This window comes from Onychostruthus taczanowskii, unplaced genomic scaffold (genome assembly GCF_017590055.1).
Source record: "Onychostruthus taczanowskii isolate IOZ18803 unplaced genomic scaffold, ASM1759005v1 scaffold148, whole genome shotgun sequence".
NCBI lineage: Eukaryota > Metazoa > Chordata > Aves > Passeriformes > Passeridae > Onychostruthus > Onychostruthus taczanowskii.
The window spans coordinates 279594-301185 of NW_024498663.1; the positions used below are offsets into that span (position 1 = coordinate 279594).

General features: G+C 35.9%; 1 protein-coding gene across 3 annotated transcripts in view; it reads left to right on the top strand.

Annotated features, from left to right (window-relative positions):
• The window catches only part of KCNN2 (potassium calcium-activated channel subfamily N member 2), a 69753-nt gene that overhangs the window by 13487 nt on the left and 34674 nt on the right, over window positions 1-21592 (top strand). For 2 of the 3 annotated variants that reach the window (XM_041398432.1, XM_041398433.1), the window contains one exon: window positions 6104-6522. In XM_041398432.1, the coding sequence (XP_041254366.1) occupies window positions 6104-6522 (419 nt within the window). Of the gene's footprint in view, window positions 1-6103; window positions 6523-20590; window positions 20626-21592 lie in introns of those variants that run through there. The other variant, XM_041398434.1, reaches the window with a different exon arrangement.

Sequence of the window (21592 nt, forward strand, 5' to 3'; positions counted from 1 at the left end):
CTGTAAAGTACCATTTAAAAATATTGAGGAATGCTTCTGAATATCTTTAGAGAGAAAAAGCTAAAAAGAATACTGTTAGCATGTGGATTAAACCAGAAGGGAAATATGGGTAGGTGGAATTTAACTTTGTGTGCTCATGCAGGGTTTAACCCTTTGTTATTCATTGATTCTAAATTACTTTCTTTCTAAAAACTCTCCTATTTTTTAATAATGATTGAGGAATCGATATTAAAAAAGATATAGACAAACTTGGCCAATAGCATTGTTTAACACACACCTGTTTTTTTTTTTTAATGATTGTGGTTATTTGTGACCTTTTGTCAAATTTGTGATTTTGTCAGAGTAACCAAGATGTACTGTTCAGATGTATTTTAATGTGAAATTTTTTGGTACTGCACTTTTGAAAATATAATTCACAAAGACTATAAATTCTCTGAGCCTCTTTTCCCCATCCCTTCCCAAGATGATAACATCTAAATGCAGTATTTGAGAGAAGTATTTTGGGCATGTTTAACCATCAGGAATAATTAACATGAAGTTTGCTTTACATACATGCTTTATTTATAGCAAAATATTAATCATTGTAAAAAAACATTTTTGCACAGAGATGTCAAATTTAAATGTACTATGCAAATAATAATTTTTTGGCTGAAACTAAGTACCAGACTTTTAAGATCTTCTGTTTAAACTGGGGTGTTTATAGTTGGGAGGGGAATGTTTGTGTGCATGCATGGGTACATGTATAAGTTATAGAGCAGTCTAGCTTCCTCATTTGAATGAACTAAGCATGTTTCATTTGGTAGATAGCTAGACCTTACAGATTAGTTTCTAGTGACCTACTAGAAAGTTTGTTTTTTATTCTGGACATGGAAAACATTCTGGCAAATACAAGATAGCCAGTCCCTCATGCCATTTTGTGAAAAAAATGTATTATTTGCCTTCTGTGCTTTGTGTGTGCAGAAGGAGTTTGATGCCTCATGACTTTACATATATATTAAACCCACAAACGTGTCTGATCTGGGGCATTGTACTTAGGATGAGCAGCACAGCAGCTTCCAGAAACTCCTGTAGGCTCTCCAAGGTCAACAGGCATGGGGTAACTTACAGACCATTTGATTACATGATGTAAGAAAGTAATTTCCATCTCCTAGTTAGAGGCGACTGTGCTAAAGACTTAAGGTGGCAATTTCCCCTCATGACTTGAAAGTGGCTTTAAACAATTTTTACCTAATGAGGTGCTGTGGGACAGTAACTTGGCTTCTTGGACTAGTGAGACAAAAAGAGTATCTTCTTTGTCTACCATAGTGTTTTTATTTTTTTGATTGTGTGAATGATACTTTGTGTAACACACACTATAGAAAAATACTGGGTCAAAAATTCTGGTATGTCATCAATCCCAGAACCCATATTTTGCTACTCTTAATCATAGTCCTATCAGCTCTTTTGTAAGATTTAAGTGACTCCAGTATTTAACCATTTTTAATTTGGGTTCTTAAATTAAACAATTGCAACAACTTGCTTGTAAGTAAAGTTGATTTCCTTTCTCCAAGGAATGCTTCCAGCATTACAGCTGATGCCGCTTTATCACTGTTTATTGCTTCCTTTTTACTCCTGTATTATTGTGTCTGCACAGTATTACAGCAGGATAGTGATGCAGTTCTCAGATTTTTAATTTTGCCTGTAAAGGCATTTTTAAAGTATGACTAGTTTCCTTTTTCTTTGCATTCACCAACATTTAGAAAATTAACTTCTCTCCTTTTGTTTCTCTCCTTTAGGGAGTCTCTGATCCAATTTCTTATGTGTGCAATCTGTCGGTTTAGAATGCCTTTCTGGTTTTTTTCATCTGGTGTTATATGAATGTAACAGTGTAACTCACAAGTGTTATGTAAATATACAAATACCTATCTATATAAATACCTGTCATTTTTATATTTTTAAAGTGGGGCATTGATTCTGTGTCTTACATTCACATAGAACATGCTAGAAATACATTACATAATTCCAGGTGAAAATAACTTCAGAATTTTTCACACAAAGTGGAGATGTGGTAAAAGTATATGAGAGTTCTACATTCGGAGAACCTTGCAGGACACTGATGAAGTACTTGCATTAGATTTTAACTCTGAATAATTACAAAAAATTTGAAAACTATGAATAGGCATAACGTATGTGACCTTGACTGAAGTTTGTCCTCTGTGAAGTGCAGGACTCAAATCTACAGGAAGGTTTGATCACACTTTTATTAAATTCTCTTTTATTGCTAGTGTCGTTCTCCATTCAGATGAGGAGTAGTATCTTGAAATTAATGCATGCTTATTACAGCCAGATTGTGTGAAATCAGCCTGGAGTGTGCATACACACTCTTTGAATTGTGCTGTTCACCTGTCTTTTTCCTTCTCCCTATATTTATGTTCTTCACTTTCTGGAGTGGAAATGTACATAGCCAAGCACACAGGCATGCACAAATACCTCTGTATCTTCCAAATTAGAAGTGAAGCGTGCATTAAGTAGATTTCATAATTGCAAGTATATAAAATGTACATTAAATCCTGTACTAGTTTCTGTGTCATTTTATGATGTCTGAACTTAATTGTTATTCACAGCATATTCACAGTGGTTCAGGCCTGTTCGTGTTCTGCAGTGTTTGATATCCATCATAGTTTGAACCTAGGCAAAGAACTGTAACAAAGTCATCCTTATGTTAATATTGTTGTGTAGTAGAAATGTTTTACTGTATCTGTGTATTTGTGACTACCGGTGCTTTCTGCCTTTCATGTTTTTACTTCCTAAATCTCATTATATGACAGCTTAAGATATTATCACTTTAAAATACTAGTTTTCTTAGAATAAATTGTCACACCTAAGGTCGTGGAAGGTTGGTAAGGACCTTCTGTATCCATAAGCATAACCCATTCTACTGAGATCTGCAGAGAAATTTCTTTGTATGTTGCATGTTAGGATTTCTTCTGCTGACAGGTGACAATGTTATCAAGTATGTCTTCCACAATGATGTCCCAATGTTTTTAAAAAAATCAGTCATAAAATAACATTATCTGCTATAAAAATGGCAAAATCAAATTTTAATGCCCATGTTTAGCTGAACATTTTTCTATTCTCACCTTTTAAATTTAATTAGTACTGAGGGTATAATTTTCCCTGAATTTTCTTTCTTCATATGGAATTCTTTTGGAAATCTGTGAAAAGCATACCTAAAAAGGGAGGAGAAAAGACCATTGCTTTTTTTTCAGCAGATTTTGAAACTTTGTAGCACTGGCACTTTGACATGTATTTGATATGTATCTTATAATTGAAATATTTAAAGCCATTGTAAATTTATTCTTTTTTTTTTTTTGTATACCCACACAGCATTTGAGAGACCTGATGTTATCATATTTTTTATTTCAATCACACTTGTTACTATTAATCCGTATTCTGAGTGTTCTAAATATCTAGATTTCTTCATGACTGATGTAACACTTCTAAGATCTGACTCACAGTATTTGCAGGCTAATCACAAGAATCAAATGCACTGGAGCTGTACAGTACTTTGGAAGTGTGTCCCTTTATATCAAATAGTGCATTTGCTAAGTGCAAACCTGCATTGTCTTGGTAAGACAGGCATACAGACAGACATAGATTAGCCTTGCAGTACCAATTCACATATCTAGTATCTGTAGCTTGCAGAGTGACAACAGGTAAAAGAAATGTTATGTGCTCATGGTGCATGCATTGAATTAATGGAGTGTTTCTTTAGCTTAATTCAACAGTGTATGACTTTGTCTTCAATAATATTGTAGTGGAGATAAGAACGGTATGTAAATGTGGTGGATTCACCTTGACCTGGATGGCCAGCTGTGAGATCCCCACCCAGCTATGCTTTTGCTCTCCCTCTTCAACTGCACAAGGAAAGAAAATAAGATTAAAAAGTTCGCAAGTTGAAATAAAGATCAGGAGATCCCTTTCCAGTTACTGGCACTGGCAAAATAGGCACAACTTGAGGAAAATTAATTTACTTTATTGATATTTAAAAGCAGAATAGGAAGGCAAAAAATACGCTGCCCCACCGCCCTTTCCTCAGGCTCAACATCTTCATTCCCAGCTCCTGTATCTTCTCCTCCATGAGTGGTACGGGGGGGCATGAGGAATGACAGTGTGTCCCCTGCAGTTCCTCTCTGCCACACATTTCTTCTCACACTTCTTTTGTGCTGCTGCTCTGTGGGTCCTCTCTGTGGTCTGCAGCCCTTCAGGATAAATCTGCTCCAGTATGGGACTTATGTGGGCATTAGTTCTTCTAAGGGGAATCTGCTGCAGTGTGAGCTCTCTGCAAGTGAGCGTTTCTTCAAGAAATATCCAGCTTGCTCTAGAGTGGTCATCTCCAAGGGCTTCAGGAATTGCCTCCTTTATCATGGTCCTTGTTTTCCATGTGTTCTTCTCTGTTCCTGGTGCCTGGAGCACCTACTCCCTCTTCTTCTTTTCTGACCTTAGAATTTCTGGTGTTCTTTCTCACATTTTTACTTTTACTCCTCACTGCCTGGGCCATGTTTTGCCCTTTCTCAGCTATGCTTTCACAGAAGCACCACCTGATTCACTGGTAAATTCAGCGGTGTTCTGCAGTGGGTACATTGCAGAGCAACCCTGACTACTTCTTGCTGACAGCCCTGCAGCCATCCCCAGAGCCAAAACCTTGTCACCAACACTCAGTGTAATAAGATGGAGAGAAAGAACATAAGGGAAAAAACCAGATCCATAAGGACAGAAATTTATTTTGGTCTGTTATGTTCCTTTCTGTGGTTAACTTCTTTATTTCTTTTAGTATCAAATCAACTACAGTGAAGTTCATTTGTGACTATCACTTTTCTAAACAATTTCAATAGAGCACTTTCATGAAAGACAAACTGAAGGTATTATGAGGAGGATGTAGAGTGGTTTTTTGATCACTAAAAAACACAGGGAAATCAAGCTTGTATTTTTAAACTTATGAAAGAAGGAAGGGGGCGAAGAGCAGTGCAGATTAATAGATTTTTGGTGTGTATATAGGGTTTAGGATGCCAAAAATACCTTTCTTACATTAGAGAACACATGATGTACTTTGTCTTCTCACCCATTATTTTTTAATTGTCTAATTTTAAAAGTTCTGCAAAAGTATTTTTTCCCTCTTACCTGTTTACTGAAGAGCCTTGGTTTAGATTCAAACTATAATTGAAGTGATGGGAAGGTCTTCTGTCTGAAATTGTATCTTCTTGGTACATATGGGCTATGTTCCTCTCTAAAAGAATTCTGTTTGCAAGGTCTTGCATATCTCTTCTCTCACCTAGTGACAAGTACTGCTTGAATAGCTATTTATTTCTTAAATCAATAGTTTGCTAAACAGTATGAAATATTTTAGTACCTTTGTTCCTGGGTGACAAGTTGAAGGCCTTGATTGTGCAATAGCCAACATGTGCATTTAATTTTCAGCTACTGGGCATCACCTGGCTGCCTGGGCCACTCTGATATTTGCTGGCTATTGTTTTTCATATTTTCACCATGAGGTATCTTCTTGAGTCCTTGTACACTTTCTCATGTAGTTTTGTATCTTACATTGATTATTATTAATATTGATTATTATTGGTGCCTTGAAGAAAGATTGGGTACTTCTACAGAAGCTGTAATATCACCTTGGCTGAAGCCAGGTGATATAACAGGAATCTAAAGAAATATTTTTACTTTGTAATTTAGCTGTCTATTCAGAAAACAGCTAAATGCTTCTCAATTTTATGAACTTTGAGTAAACAATTGATTTTGAATGGTCAAGGTGTCCAGACTTTTTTTTACAAATAAAATATTACAATTTAAAAATATGATGAATTCTGATTTAATAATGAATGAATGAAAATTCAGTTTCATGTGCAGTTTTAAAAATAGTGTATTAAAAATTCTTTTTGTCTTAACCAGAGTTATATTTCCTTTCATAGTGATGTAATAATATCATTTTCTGAGATGGCACTTTAAAAAAAAATTTTTGCGGTCTTTGGCAGCATTGAAAACTGTGGTAATTTAAAATGGAATTATAACCGTTTTTTTAATGATGTACTAAAGTTAACCTTATATTTTATTATTTCAGTTGTTCATGGTGGACAATGGAGCAGATGACTGGAGAATAGCCATGACTTATGAGCGTATTTTCTTTATCTGCTTGGAAATACTGGTGTGTGCTATACATCCCATACCTGGGAATTACACATTCACGTGGACAGCCCGGCTCGCCTTTTCTTACGCTCCATCCACAACAACAGCTGATGTGGATATTATTTTATCTATACCAATGTTCTTAAGACTTTATCTTATTGCCAGAGTTATGCTTTTGCATAGCAAACTTTTCACTGATGCCTCATCTAGAAGCATTGGAGCATTAAATAAGATAAACTTCAATACCCGTTTTGTTATGAAGACTCTAATGACAATATGTCCAGGAACTGTACTGTTGGTTTTTAGTATCTCATTATGGATAATTGCTGCATGGACTGTCCGAGCTTGTGAAAGGTAAGGTTGTTTTTTTTTTTTTCAGTTCTTTCTGTTTGTCTTTCTACTTTTCACTCTTGTTTTGTCTCTTAAGTTTTGATTTCAGGGGACCTAAACATTGTTTAGAATGGAGCTCCCTAGTCCTTGATAATTTATGTGTTGGTTGCATTGTATTCTGTGACAGTCATTGTCAGGAGTGATTTGCCTCTTAATCTGGTGGACCTCTGCAAAGAGATCTGTGCCCCACTGTTTACTTGTAGCACTAGAATTTCATTTCAGTGTGTTGACATATTTAACACACTGAATTTTGTGGACAGAGACCACAAAATGACTTTAAGAGTAGTTGTTAATATTATGCATTTATACAATTTTTCATTTATTTTCTTTGTAAGATAAATGTAGTGAGGATAAGATAGAAAAAATAGCCAGGGAAAATGCTTGGAGGGGAAATGTAATTTGAGTGTTGTTGTGCTGAAAAAAGAAAGAGAGTGCAAAATGCAGTTGAGTGGTTGGCAAGATCAGTAAAGGGGAGCAGGCAGAACACTTATAGTAATATAACTCTTTCTTCCAATGAAAATCAGAAGTGCATTTGAGTGCAATTTCAGCTAGTTTTCCAACCTCCCTTTAACACAGACTTCAGTGTAGGTGCAGAATAAATGGCTATCAGTGCTGACAACTTGAAACTGAATTTCTCAAACATGGCTTTAAGAAAAAAAATAAATGGGCTTCTGATTGGATAGGATTGCTCAGGAATATGAGATAGGTTAACTCTAAGAAGACAATTAGAATGATTCTCTATAAAAGATTTAATGCCTTGGACAGCTCTTAGGTCCTGGAATTGATGTCTCCCTCCTTAAGCTGAAAAATCATCAGCAGGCATTTAAGGCATTTCTGCTGCTGTTTGTTGACCATTTTGTTTTTCCTATTCCTTTCCATGTCTGTCTATTTTAGAACCAGTTTGGGGGAGTTACTTGTGACAGCTAAATGATTCAAGTCAGCAGTTAATTCAAACACAGTTGTGCATTTTTAAGTTACTCCTTGCATACCTTTTCAACTTATAAGGAAAAATACCTGATCTTATAAAATGACTGTAGGAATAACATTTTTTGTAGTTTTATTGTTAAAGTTTCTTTGTATCAGTATTGTTTCCTCATATTACAGCTAGACTAATAGTTCAAGAATATTCTGAAAATACGGTGTTAAGACATAATGACGTATTAGAGTTTCAGAATATTCCCCATAGTAGCAGTGAAGGAGTACCCTAGATTTTGACTCAGTCTGTAGTAGCTGTATTTTCATAAACATATTCTTGTTTCAGATGTAACTGACTTCTGCAAAGTCTCTCCTCTTTATCTCATATTCTCCTCTTCTCTTCCCACCACTTTTCTTTTAATACAATTGCTGCTCAGGAATTCTTGAGTGTCTACTCAGGCATTTCCCAAACTGTCGGTTTGAAGTGGCTCTGAATAACTTCAGCATCCATTGCTATCTCATTACATATAACTGCTTGATGATGATGATGATGGTGATGATGATGAAAAAAAATTTTTAATTAACTTTTTTATACACGTGCTTTCAAAATAAGCTAGTACAACTCAGTGAAAATGACTGAAAATATTTGCTACTGTCTGATACATGTCTGTAAAACATGTTTATTTGTTAGTTTACAGGTTGCAGGACAAGAATGTATAGTATATAAGTAACACTAAAAATAAAAGAAACAAAGACCACCTCACCAATTTTTTGGTCAGGAGGAGTGAAGACAACACTCTCATAAAGTTTTGATTTTCTCAGTTTTCTTATTTATATTTAGAAATTTAACTTCTGCATCACTGTTGTTCTGGGAAGAAGATTATTTATTTGGTTAGGTACACTGAAGTCAGGGTTGAAAAAAGCTGAATTTTTCTTCAACTCCCTGCTAAGTTAGTAATGGATTTTCCACATTTTATCATGAGAAAGGACAATTATGGCCACTGAATATTTTCTGTTCTGTGTAGAAATCATAGTCCTCAGAAGACGTCTCCCAAGGTCTTTATGCATTTGAATTGCTTAGATGTTAAAAGTTTAGTTTACACAACTGGAGATACACTTTTTCCCAGCTACTCTTGACTTTTTTCTTAGTTTTAACTCAAGGGAGCTTTTTTTTTAAATTTTAAATAGACTATTTTTGTACAAAAAAATGATCCTGAGAATAAATTCTATCATTAGGAGTGTTTTCCATTTGACACTATATATAAAAACATAATGAATTTTAATACATCTGACAGAAATTAGGAATTAGGCAGCAGCCTGGTAGCTTTGGTTTACTAAGGAGTGATTTATATTAATAAAATTTGATGTTGTTAACTGTTTCTTTGTATCACTCTAGCACCATGCTCTAATTTCTCTTATATGGTAGCATTGCATGAGTTTGCATTAGCAGTAGTTCTTTGGTGTATTAAATCATTTAACTGACCATCTAAATTGGAACAAGATGATGGTGATAAGACATAATAGATTAAAATATTAAGGTTTGGGAATGGAGGGGAAAGATTCTTATTCTGTCCCATGTTCTCAGTGGGAAGGGAGGTCACAGTAGGCAGTGTCCTTTATTGTGGAGTTGTGTGTGCTCAGCAAAAGCTGTTGCTGCTGAATGACAACCTGGTATTCAGATTGTTCTTCTATTCAAAGTTAGGTTGTTATTATTGCAGACGACCCTGGGAACAGGAAGGGAGATTGGAAGCCCCGCATTTCGTAGGAAGGTAACATGAAAGAGCAGCATTATCCATCTCTAGAAAGATAACCTGTGGAGACAGGTCACGGTTTGAGCCAGGCAAGTTGGCTGTCTGAATAAAGACTTCACTGCATTAATGGTCATCTGACTGATCACTTGATATACACTGAACTAAGACAGGACATGTGTCTTTCTCGGTGGCTTAATGACTGTATAGTTAGCTCCCAGAATGCTAATTATAGCAAGTGACACTTTGGGTTGGTGAGCAAGGTATTTTCCATGATTGGAGTTTAAGGTCATGTATGAGGGCAGAATGTGGTACAGATAATGGTGGTGGATAGCCAGCTGAGTATTAAATGGGTTGCTAGGGCTGCAAAGTAATCTAGATGAGGGAATTTGGAAGGTAAAGGTGGGGAAAGCATCAAGTGTTGCTGTATACATAATGTCTGTTTTGAGGGGAAGATTGCATAGGTTTCATCTGCCTTCTCATTGCCAGTAGCAGTATATTGCTGTTTTTCATGTGTAGGCTTCATAATGAAAATCTAAATTTTTCATTGGGTCTAACTCAAAAGATGTTTGTGTTTATAACATCTCTGAGGCACATGATCTAGAACACTTATGAGTATATTAATTTCACGTTTGAATTATGAGCCCTACAAGCAGATTAATTTTTGCAATTTCCCATACATATGTTATTACTGAAAATAGGTTTGTGCATGGGCATCAGTTGTTTATTTCAGTTAAAATAGAAAAGTTTGGTCTCTTGAGAAAAAGAAATTAATATGTTTATCATTAAGTCATCGAAGAGTCTGACTAGAAGAAGAATCTGAGTAGAAGAATTCTACTCTTCTGTAGAATGGGTGTCTCTTCTGTGAGAAGTGGCCTGCTTTTCTAGGTTGTGTGGAAGGTGTGCTGGGGGTTTTTGGGTTTTTGGTGGTTTTTTTTTGGTGTTTTGTTTTGGTTTGGTTTGGTTTTTTGGGGTTTTTTCTTTGCTTGGGTTTTTTTTTTTTTGTTTTTTTGTTGGTTTTTTTTTTTTTTTTGTTTTTTTTTTTTTTTTTTTTTTGGGTTTTTTTTTTTTGTGGTTTTTTTTTTTTTTTTTTTTTGTTGTTGTTGTTGTTTTTGTTTTTGTATTTTTTTTTATGGAAAGGAAGATAAAATATTGTCTTCTGAATACACACATGGGTGTAATGTGCCTGTGTACCAAGCAATATGAACCACAAATGCCCACATTACATTATTGTATGTCCAGAACAGATCCTATCACATGCCTGGCATTTCTGTGGATTTGCAGAGGAGAACTGAGAACAGAACTGGATTTTCTTATTCTTCTGCAGAGAGCACACTTTTGGCACCATTTATTGTTCTATTTGTTCATCTCTTTGACTTCTGGCAATGAAGTCAGTTCAGTTTGAGCAGTTTGTTTTAGTCAGCATTTCTCCCTCTTGTCAGTTTCTGCTCTGTATTCTCTCCTTGTTTTAACAAAAACAAACTCAAAAAACACACACATACGCAAAATCCCATCTGTGTGTGAGGGTGAAATCTTTTTCTGCTTTCTGCTCATTCTTGTTTTCTACAAAGAAATGTCTGTCTTATTTCTTGGAAATATGATACCATTACAAAGTTTCCAGTAAGCAGCTCATACATGACAACTGGGAGGCAAATGTTAAGGATTCATTTGATACAAGCTAGTGGATACACTGACACTTCAGTTGTAATTCATGAAGGAAAAAATGTTTCTTAGCTATCTAATTTCCTCACAGTATGTATTTCAGTTCTTTACTTATATTGAGGACCTTATCTGATGTTGTACATTGCATTCATATTCACAAGGCCACCTTCTAATGGAAATTACTTTTTGCATTCTCTGCAGTGCCAGTGTGAAGATGCTTGTTCTTAGTTTAAAAAAAGCAACCAAAAAACCCCAGAAAAACCCCAACAAACAAGCAAACAAAACCCACCAACAACAAACCAAGCCTGGATATTTAATTTTAAGGCTATTTTTAGGCTCAGAAGGTCAGAAGCAATGACATATGATTTTCATTTTTTTCAGTCTCATGACTGTCAACAGATCAAATAGTGTTTGTGCGTGGCCAGTGCTGGCTGTTTATCATGGTTCTTTACCTTCCCTTGGCTCACAGCTCACTGAAACTAGAATGTGCTACTGGCAGCCAGGTTTCTTCAGTGGTGGCAAACATTAAAAGTTAAATATTCAAAACAACAATAAGCAATGGTGTCCTGTCATCATCCTGACTTGCACCTGTGCTGTGAATGAATGGTTCTCTGCCTACTAGTCTTAATTCCTGGTTTTTCTCACTGAGTGTAGCTTAACTTTAAATGTGAGGTTACTGTTTTATAATATTTGCATCTCAAAACAATAACTGCAACCACATGTAACCAATTGCATATTTGCTTCAAAAGTTACAAATAGACCATCAGATCCATTATTTTATCATACGATGAAGGCAACAAGGGAATTTATTCATAGAAGTACATTAGTAAATGTCTGACATGCATAGCCCAGATCCAAAAAAGAGCAATCGATCTAAACAAAATATTCGTATTCTAGGTGTATCAGAAGGATAATGTGTTCTTTTGCTGCTTGAAAACAAAAAAGCTATGTATATTTAAGGGGGAAAGCAGATGCACTTGTTCTGATGCATGCAGAGTTTGCTATTTTTTTAACTCATATTTTCCTTCCTTTTGAAAAGGCTGTTTGTGTATTCTCAGCAAAATAACTTTGGGAGTATAAGTAAGAATATTCTTCAGTTGGTTTAGGTTATTAGAATTTTCCTTATAAATATGGAAACTAGCAATAACTGATGAAGTGTCACTGGATATAATCATTCCTTCACAAAAATATATCAAGCCAAAGGAGATCAGTATTTCTGTAGTCCAAAAATAGCAGACCCAACTTTGAGGAAGGGAGCACAAAAGACAAAAAGTTAGAAAACAAGCAAAAAACAAAATCAACTTGCTTAATTAAAGCAAAAAATACCTGTCTTTCAGATTAACTGGAACAAGAAACTTTTCTTAGGTTAAATTCCCTTTTATTTACAAAGGACTTATATGTATAATTGTTGTAGAATAGATTGAAGTGGAAAAGCTCATGTATAGCTCAAAAATAGTGAGCAAAGTGAAAACTATTTTTCTAAGCAGAAAAATCTGAAAAGAATGAAAATACTTACAGGGCAGTACTTACCTGCTTTCAAGAATGAAAAGATTTTTTTAAAATTAATCTTAAAACTATAAAACATAATTAAGAGAACAGTCTTTGTTCTGGTCAGTAAGAATGGTTGTACGCGCTCCAAATTCTATCAGATAAGAAAGCAATTTGTGGAATTTTTTTTGTCATTATTTCATTACTGGGTCCAAAGTTATATATTCTGATCCTCATATTTTTAGATGTGATAATTGAATTTTTCCTCTCTCTTTTGGCCAGCCTTTTAAACGATTCAGAATATTTTGCTTCAAAATGAATAAAAGCTATTTGCCATAGTACCCCAAAAGCAATCCATATAAAATAGGGTCACACTGAAGCAAAAAGCAATGTCTTGTCACTTCAAAATAGAATTTGTTGCTCCAACAGTTTAATGTCTTTGAAAAGTGCACCCTGAAGTGTGATTTTAAGCTTTTCTACTGGTTTTCTTTTGCTTCTTGGGCAAAGTGAGGAGTATAGGCCATGGTTATCACTTCACTGCAAATAAGCTTCCAACATCCTGACTGAACTCTAGCCTTAGATATTGAAGAGTGGATTCTATTGGGAATTTACAACTCAGTCCTAAAAACTCAAATTTATGAGGTCTATACGAGGATATAGATAGTTATGAAATTGTGCAGTTCAAGGGAATTAGTGGTTTTATGGTGGGAAACAGGAGGAGGTGCTTTTTCGATATTTTGTATGTTCTTTATTTTCCTTTTCTGTGATTTTTTTCATTTTAATTTGTTGTCTCAGTAGCAGATTTTTCTTGCTTGGGTAGTTTTTTTTCTTTAAAAGTTCAAAATTAGCTATAGTTTTTATTGAAGCTGATCTAGAGATAGTAAGTGATTTGCAATATCACTTAGAAGTAGTAAGTATTGGTGTGTGTCTTCATTTACACTTGTGTTCTCCAAAACAGTGATATGATGTAGTTCAGAGCTCAGGCTGATCAATCTAGAACATTTTTGAATGTGACAATAGAACATGACTCTACTTGCAGTTGTTTTTTCTCTAAACCAGATTGATATCCAATATTTCTTTTTAAGCCTTTTTCTGTGATAAATGAAATCCACTGACAAGAGTTCCCGTGTCTTTGCACAAGAGTGGTTCACTGAATTGAAGTATGATAAACTGAGTATTGAAGGCATCGGTGCAATGTGAAGGGAGCAAGTGTCTTGGATTATTTAGGTTGCAAGTTTCTGGGTCGGGGTTGTCTTTGAACTGTGTTTGCACACTGCTCAGCACAGTGATGTCCAAGAGTAACATTTACATATATGATACTGCAGTACTAATGAATGTACTAAATTCTAGTAAGGAAGAAGGGGAGTTAAACACTTCTGGAGTTTGGTGGTGTTCAGATGAAGATGATGCCTTCATGTGTTGATAGAGCAGTTTAAGCTGAACTGTTCAGTTTTGGTGGATAGTGACCGTGCTGACAGCTTGTGCTGAGAACACTGCCCAGGCAGGAATTATGCCCTCCTAGCTGGCTTGTTTTCCCTGTGTACTCCCTGCCTCAAGTGGAGAAGCCTGAGGCAAGAGCCTCTGTAGTCTCACTTGCAAGGGGAGTATGTTTATGTTGGTTTGGTGGTGGGATCTCCAAATCCCCTGTCTGGTCAGTGAAGCTCTGCTCCTGCCAGGTATGTGCAGGCTCCGTGCTCAGCGCTGTGGTCTCACCTCAGGCTGCATTGGAACAGCCTGGCTCTAAAGAGAAAAGTCTCCGTACTGTAGTTCGCACACAGTGCTTGTGACTCAGGGCTTAGGGTTATCTTCTGTTGCCAAGACTGACAGCAAAAGAGATCAGTCCCTAATCACTGGGAGGGTGCAGTGAAGGTGAAAAGTACTCCAAATGTTCCAGAGCAGCAGGTACCTGAATAGGTTAAGAACATGCAGAAACAGAGGGTGTTGGTGCCGCGGGGCTGCAGCCTGGTCTGAAACCTGGTGCAGACTCTGGAAGCCAGTGGGCTTGCATTAGCTTAAAGTCCTTTGATGATGGGGCTAGAATGATTGCATCTGCCTGGGTAATCGTGCAAATCCTGCCAAATTGTTGGCATGAGCCTTGGGTACAAACTTAAGTATCAGTATCAGGAATTGTATACCGGCCTGCAAATTGGTTTTGAAATGTTTTAGTTTTTTTGTTTGTGGGGACCGTTGTTTTTAAAAATTTTATTTATTCAATGAATTAGCTAAATATTTATGAATAACTTCGACTTGCAAAAGACTACTTGAAATGTGAAAATAGCAGTAAAAACCAGTGTATACTGTCTTTAAAACAATAAAACCTATTATAATACATAAACAAGAATTATTAAATGTGTAACTGCAGAACTGAAGATTTTTATTAATATTAGTGTTAATGTAGTCTTCTATGACAAACATAGTCAGCTGAAAGTGTAAAAAAGTATTCACTTAATAAGAAGTGAATGGGATTCATATTTCAGGTATGCCAGGTGTGTGTCCCAGGCATAGGAGTGCAATGATGCATTGTTCAGCAGTGCTTATTTTGTTTGATGACATTATAAAGTAGGCCATTGGTCATGTTAAAGAATATCTTAATCTTTTAAACTTGAGTAGATAGAAATGGAGTTCCATAGCATTTGTTTTGTCTAATTAGACCGGCTGCATTAAAAATATCTTGAGTTGTAGGCAGTTTTGGAGTACGAGGCAGAAGGATTTTAAAACCTGGGACTTGAAAGTTATGTGTAGATAAGTGAACTTAATTTTTCAAATATCAGGATTTTCTATAAGGCTGGAATACTAAAACCCAGTTTTTCCACAGGCAGTTCAGCAATCCAAAGGCTTTCACTTACTACATCTGTGCTTCAGTTTCCTTTCCTGTAGTGCTGTCGTTCCTCTTTTGCAGCAGGTTATTCATAAATCTTCAACAGGTGCAAAGAGACCCTACAAGCAAGGTATACGCAGCTTGAAACTGCAAAGCAATTTTTACTTACTAGAAGTAAAATATCCGGAAGGTTAAGCTGGAATTTAGTGGGCTACTAGACTAAACATTAGGACACGCCCAGTAAGACACCAAAAAAGCTTTTGCTGGCCATGCAGAAGTGAGGTAGGCAGTTAATGTCTGTTCTCCACAGCTCCCTTTGTGCTGCCGCTTGCCATGCTGTTGTGGTATGTTGTCCAGATATGTTTTCTCCAGATATGGATGGATGGATAATCTTCCCAGCTTCCAGTGAGACCAACCAGTTTGGCTGACTCTCTTCTTTTGTTTGTTTTTCATTTCTTTAGGACTTGACATTTCCACATTGGGAATGACCTTGAATCCTTGAGCTATAGACCATAACTTTCAAGATGAACTGATACAGTTCCTTATAGTTAAAGCAAAAATTAGTGACTGTTACCCAAGGCATTGCTAACACATGCATACCCGTTTTATAAAATGATGAAACACTTTTATCTTGCTGCTTGAGTACAGCAGCTGAACTTGATTTTATTTCTGTTATCTTTAAATCCTTTTGTCTTTGGTTGGGTTTTTCTTTCATAGGAAACATCCAATAGCAGACTAGGAAGGATACGAAGGACATGGTTTTAATATAGTGAGCTTCTGGTCATTGCACAGTAGAGTAAACAGTTAAACAGAAATGTGACTAAAAATCTTTAAAAAGTTTGGGACTCAGCTGTGAAAACCTATATAGTTCAACCCGTAACGTGATGATCTCATAAGGTGGTAGCTTCTGCCGTGAAAAATCCGTGTTCAGGAAGGGGTGCTGATTGAATAATTCTTGATAAATTATTTAGGAGTTAACAGTTCTGTGATATGGAAGGGTCTTTTGTTTTTTTTTTTTTTTTTAAATAAGACTGAAACAATGCCTAATTATTATCTGTAAAATCTGTTATATTTTTAATAAACACAAGAGGCACCTAGAAGGAGTACCTTTTCTTGGTTTACAGAAAGAACCATGAGCCAGTCTGTGTTTTAGCTGTCCCATAAGGTCTGGATATCTTTTTAATGAAATGAAGCATCAAAGAGTCAAAATACATTGTTTCCTCAGCTGCCATATAAAAGTTAAATTGAAGAATTTTATGTAGAAGCAAGAAATAATATTTTAGTCTTATTGCAATTTAATGCTGCTTGAGGAGAGAAGAGGATTTTGGCTATCACCTTTCTAGTACATACAGGGTGGATGTAGGACATGAGTTCTAAAGAAGAGAAGCTGCTCTCTTGGTTAGCCCTGGCAAAAAGTACAGCAGAGCGTGGAAGGTATTTTGGTTATAATCAGTAGTGCCAGCGGGGTCGGTTGCTTTGTGCTGAGTGCAGTAGCTGTCTACAGTACGCCCGAGGGAGGAACCTGGCCATGGGTTTGTAAGACGTGCCTCACCAGCTGCCGGGCTTGCAGTGGGGCAGGAGAACGTGGAGTGTACGCTGGTGCAGGTGCTATTTGGAAGGGCAACCATCAAGCTCCAGGCTTGCTTTTGGTAGCTAGAGAAGGGTGACATTAATCTTTGTTCCACGTTCTTCAGTCACTGCATTCTTTGCTTTTACTGAGCAGCCTGAGTTTACCAGTTTGTAGACACTCTAGTTTAGTGGGATTGACTTGAGAATTGTCCAGAATATATACATGGACCTTAGTGTCAGTTGAGGAGCTGGACTATGCATTTTTTGGGCAAGCAGTAGTACATATGGAAAACAACCTTGGAAAATATTTACAGTGAGTAATAGCTTTCTAATAAAAACAACATATCTTTTCACTGAATTTCAGAAAGAAGATACTTGATGTTCTAATTCCTTAAGTTAAAGGTGACCTCTTATTATTTTGTGCTAAAAAGAATGCAGTGGATGTAATTGGCAAAGCTTCTCACATTCTGAAATCAGAGATACAACATTCCCTAAAATTGAACAGAGATTTCAGATCAAGTATTCATGCCCAAATATCTTTTCTTTTTAACTCTGTTTTTAATCATTCATCTTTTCAGAAAATCACGATACACCTTCAGACTAATGAGCTTCTGAAATTGTAACCCTGGCTGTTTAAACTTTGATGTTAAATTGCAGTCTTTAGCAGTAGATTCTTTCCAAGGCATTTAAAGGCAAATTATATGTTACATTTAGTTAATTGAACACCTTGATACTTGTCAGCTCTCAGTAATACCTTCTGCATTAATTTTAATCCTTTCCCAAGCCTACAAGGATTTAACAAAAAATGTGCATGATAATTCTTAATAATACTGCTTTTAGAGTGGTATTTTCTCCTTGCAAGCAGATCACATCACTTGCCTTCCTTGTTCCTTGTGTGCTGGAGGCAGAAGACCTGCTGACGCAGTCAGTGTAGCTCAGCAGGACACCGTTGTCCTTCAGTGATTGCATTTCTGATGTGGACTGTGATTTCTCTTGATTTTACAAAATCATTTCTAGCACAGATAATAGGCCAAGAGGCAGATGCTATGTCCTGACCTAGTATCTCCAGGAGACACAACAATCTGTACCAGGAGTTACACATTCTATCAGTTTATTTTCTTTATTTTTTCAAAGGAAAACAAAAATTTAGACTGCAATAATGTTAGCATGGTTTTTAGTAGGATCAACCCTAGCGCTCTTCCGTTATTGAAGTAAGTGGCAGTAGCATTTATGGTAGTATAGAACACTGGCGTGAATGTTTTATTATACCAACAAAAGTATGGTAAATATATACAAATAACTTGTAAAATCACAAAAGCAATAAACAGTGCATTTTTTTTTTTGTGACAAACTGCATTATTTACTGGCAAAAAAGGTGTTCTGTCTGTTGAAAATAGCATGAGCTAGAGAATCCCACCTACAATTCTGTTGTGACCTTGACCAAAGTCATTTAAGCTCTTTGTGACTATGTCATGCATAGAATCATGGTTACTGCTCGTGCTTGGTGTGATGTCCCCATTCCTAAATGAGCAAAGGATTCTATTAAAGTGTGATTGCAGTGCTGATGTTTTCTATTTTGAAGTTATTGTACAGGTAGAGATGCAATCTAGATATGTTCATTCTGAGAAATCAGGTGAGAGGTATGAAAGTAGAGAAAGTATTGTTAATTCTGCATGCTTACATTTTTCTTTCTCATGCTTTTGGGTAGGATTTGCAGAATACATAAGCCATTCCCTGCTGAAGTCCTTGTGGCTGTACTGCTGCTCCACACGTACTTCTCTAGTCAGGACTCCAGAATCTGAGGACAAATTGACTGAAGCTGTACATCATGGAAAAGAAGGACAATAGATCTCATGTATTTTCCAGGGATCTTTAATCCATTTAGTTTGAATTCTTTTTCCTCTCCCCCTTTAAGGGGGTCACAACTGAATTTTTGGAATTCAAAGGATGTATCTAGAGAAAATCAAGGGGTTTTTCTTTTAAACATGAAAGACAATTTTTCTTTTAGTCATATCATGGTTTTGAGTTCTCTAAAAAGTAACACTCATATGTAGTTGAATTCTTACAGGAAAATTTTTCTGTGTATACATCCATCTATCTGTCTATCTATCTATCTATCTATCTATCTATCTATCTATCTATCTATCTTTCTATCTATCTACAATGTCTATCTATCTATCTACAATGCTTGTTTTTACATTTTTAAAGTGAAAGTTTTGTAACTTCAGGGATACAGCTTAGGTATAACATGGCCCATAATCTACTCAAATGAGACAAACATTTACAGTTCAGTGTGTAGCTTTTCTTTTTCAAACCAAATATGCTGAGGTCTCAAACTTATTTATTCTTTAATGTCATGGACTTCTGCTAATGGAATAAAGTGTCTTTGACCTGCAAGAAAGTTTTCATTACTCATTAAAATGAGGGAGGCAAGAAACCCCAAATAAATATGTTTTTTTGTTACTTTTTGCATTGCTTTCAAGTTATAATTTCAGACACTTTTTATGAAGCAGGGCAGCTGAAACAGTTAAAATACCATAAAAGCTGTAGCTCTCCAGTCACGTTTGGCACTCTTAAAAATGCCTGTGTTTCTTTTTTTCAACTGAATTGAGTTTTTCTGTGTTTGTAAAGTCTTGCAAGTCAAACAAGTGAATGGAGGAGGCTTAATAGCTCCCTAAGAGCACCATTCTTGCTAGAAAAAGATCTGTTTGTGCATATTACATTTCTCTGTATTTGTCCCATCAGTGAACTCGTCTCATCTCTAGGGCTAAGAGAGCACTGTAAATTAGATTTCAAGTTTGTTTAACATTTCATCTTCCAGCATGTTGTTGTAATTTAATGCTAATTATGTTGACAGCCTTTATGAAGCATTCAACACTCTGAAAAATTAATAATTAGTAACAGTTTAAATTAAATCTAGTTTTCATAACAAGCCAGTATAGTTATAGGTAGCAGTCCCAAAGCTGAATGCTCCCACTGTGTGCATCCTTAGTTAAGCATAAATCTGATTATGTGCTTGCCTGTCTAAAGCTTGACCAAGGAACTGAGTTGAAGCATGAAAGTCACATAGATAACTCAAATATCTACTGTATGATTTCCATAGAAATTTGCCAGTGATGTAAACAGTAGGCATTGGATAATTTCTGGTTTATTAAAGGACTTTTACAACATGTTCTACATAGAGACTCTAAGACACATGCTTCAAGTTTAGATAGTGCAAAAGGTAAGTTCTGTTGCCACACCAACCAGAGTACTCCCCTCAATTAAAAACAGAGTGAAAAGATGTGGGATTTTTTTTCTGAAAATGTCATCTGCTCAAGTTCCTTCAGAGCACAGAATTTCATTCTTTCTTCTGTGCTTCATTGAAAGCAGTTAAAATGCAGTCAGAAAGTCTTGAATGAAGGCCAAGATATCAGGCAACAAAATGGTTTTGGTAAAAAAAAAATATCATTAGAAAGTGTTCTGTCATGTTCATAGTCTTCAGAGAAAATAGTACCAGATCCTTTCTTTTTGGTAAATGTTTGTCATTAAAATGAGGATGATAACTACAAAAGTTATTCTTTACTGAAAACAAATGCCAAACAAACTGAAAATATAAGGTTTTTTGCCTGACAAGCAAAACATCAAGTTTTGCTCTTTTTAATGACTAAAGGGGGGGAGAAAAGTACAAGGTTCAGACTACATATAATCTCACACTGACAGTATGACAGAATTTGGTGACAATATGCCAAGGCCTAAAACAGAGCAAAGAAAGCCATAATTGCATCTAGGATATTTAAAATATTATGGTGAAGGTCTCTTAAGCCTTTTCTTTTTGGTTGCATTTAGGTGGGCAACACATCTGTCTTCAAATGTGACACTGCAGAGGTCTGTATAAGCATGAGGATGATGTTCCTTTATTACCATGCCAGAGTAAAGTACTACATGTAGCCCTATTACATGCTTTCTAGCCTATCTGAAATTATGGTATTCCCTCACCTCGCGTTTGCCTTGAGGACCTTGTGGCAGAAGTCCGTCGTGTAGCTGATCCATGTAAACTCAGCCTGCTGTAAGACATGCTGAAAGAGTCACAAGGTTGTCTCCTGTGTAGACAACTTTTCTCAATCCCTGTAAATTAACATCTCTACGTTAATCACAAAAATTTACTCCAAAGTATTTTCCTAGCCTTCTGGTTGGTTTGACGGAGAGAACAAAATTTCAAAAGGGAGAACCGTGGAGTTTTTTCCTTAAATATTTACAATCTCATGTTGAAGTTTCATACGTAAAAAGTGAGAAATATTTGTTACAAATGCTTTCTTTGTTTCTTTTTGCATACAGCAATCCATAGTTATGTTTTTGTACTTTATGCTTCAGAACATTCTTCAGTACTTTACTAATGAACTGTTAGTGAGATCTTGTACAACTTCCAGCTGACTCTCAAAAATACACAGACTTTGGGTTTGAAATTGTCTTTAGAAATATTCAGTAAAATGTTTCGTTTCAAGCAGTGACTTTGAGAAGCTAAACTGTAAATATAGTTATTCCTTTTTATAAAAGAAATTAAAATATAATCAACAATAAGTTCCATTTGGCTGATTTAAGTTAAGCATATAGCTGCAGCAGTGTTCCTGATACAGAGCATTAAACTGGTCCCCAATTCTGAGTAACTCAATGAAACTTGCACTCACTGCAGGTTTCTCTTCTGATCTAAACAAAATAAATTCTGTCTAGATTTTTAAAATGTTTATTTATAAGGTGCTGTCCTATTTAAACCAGTTTTATTCTCCAGTTTATCCAGAACATACATTTTGATGAATCCAGTATCAATTCTAAAGGAAAGGGAATTGGCAATTTA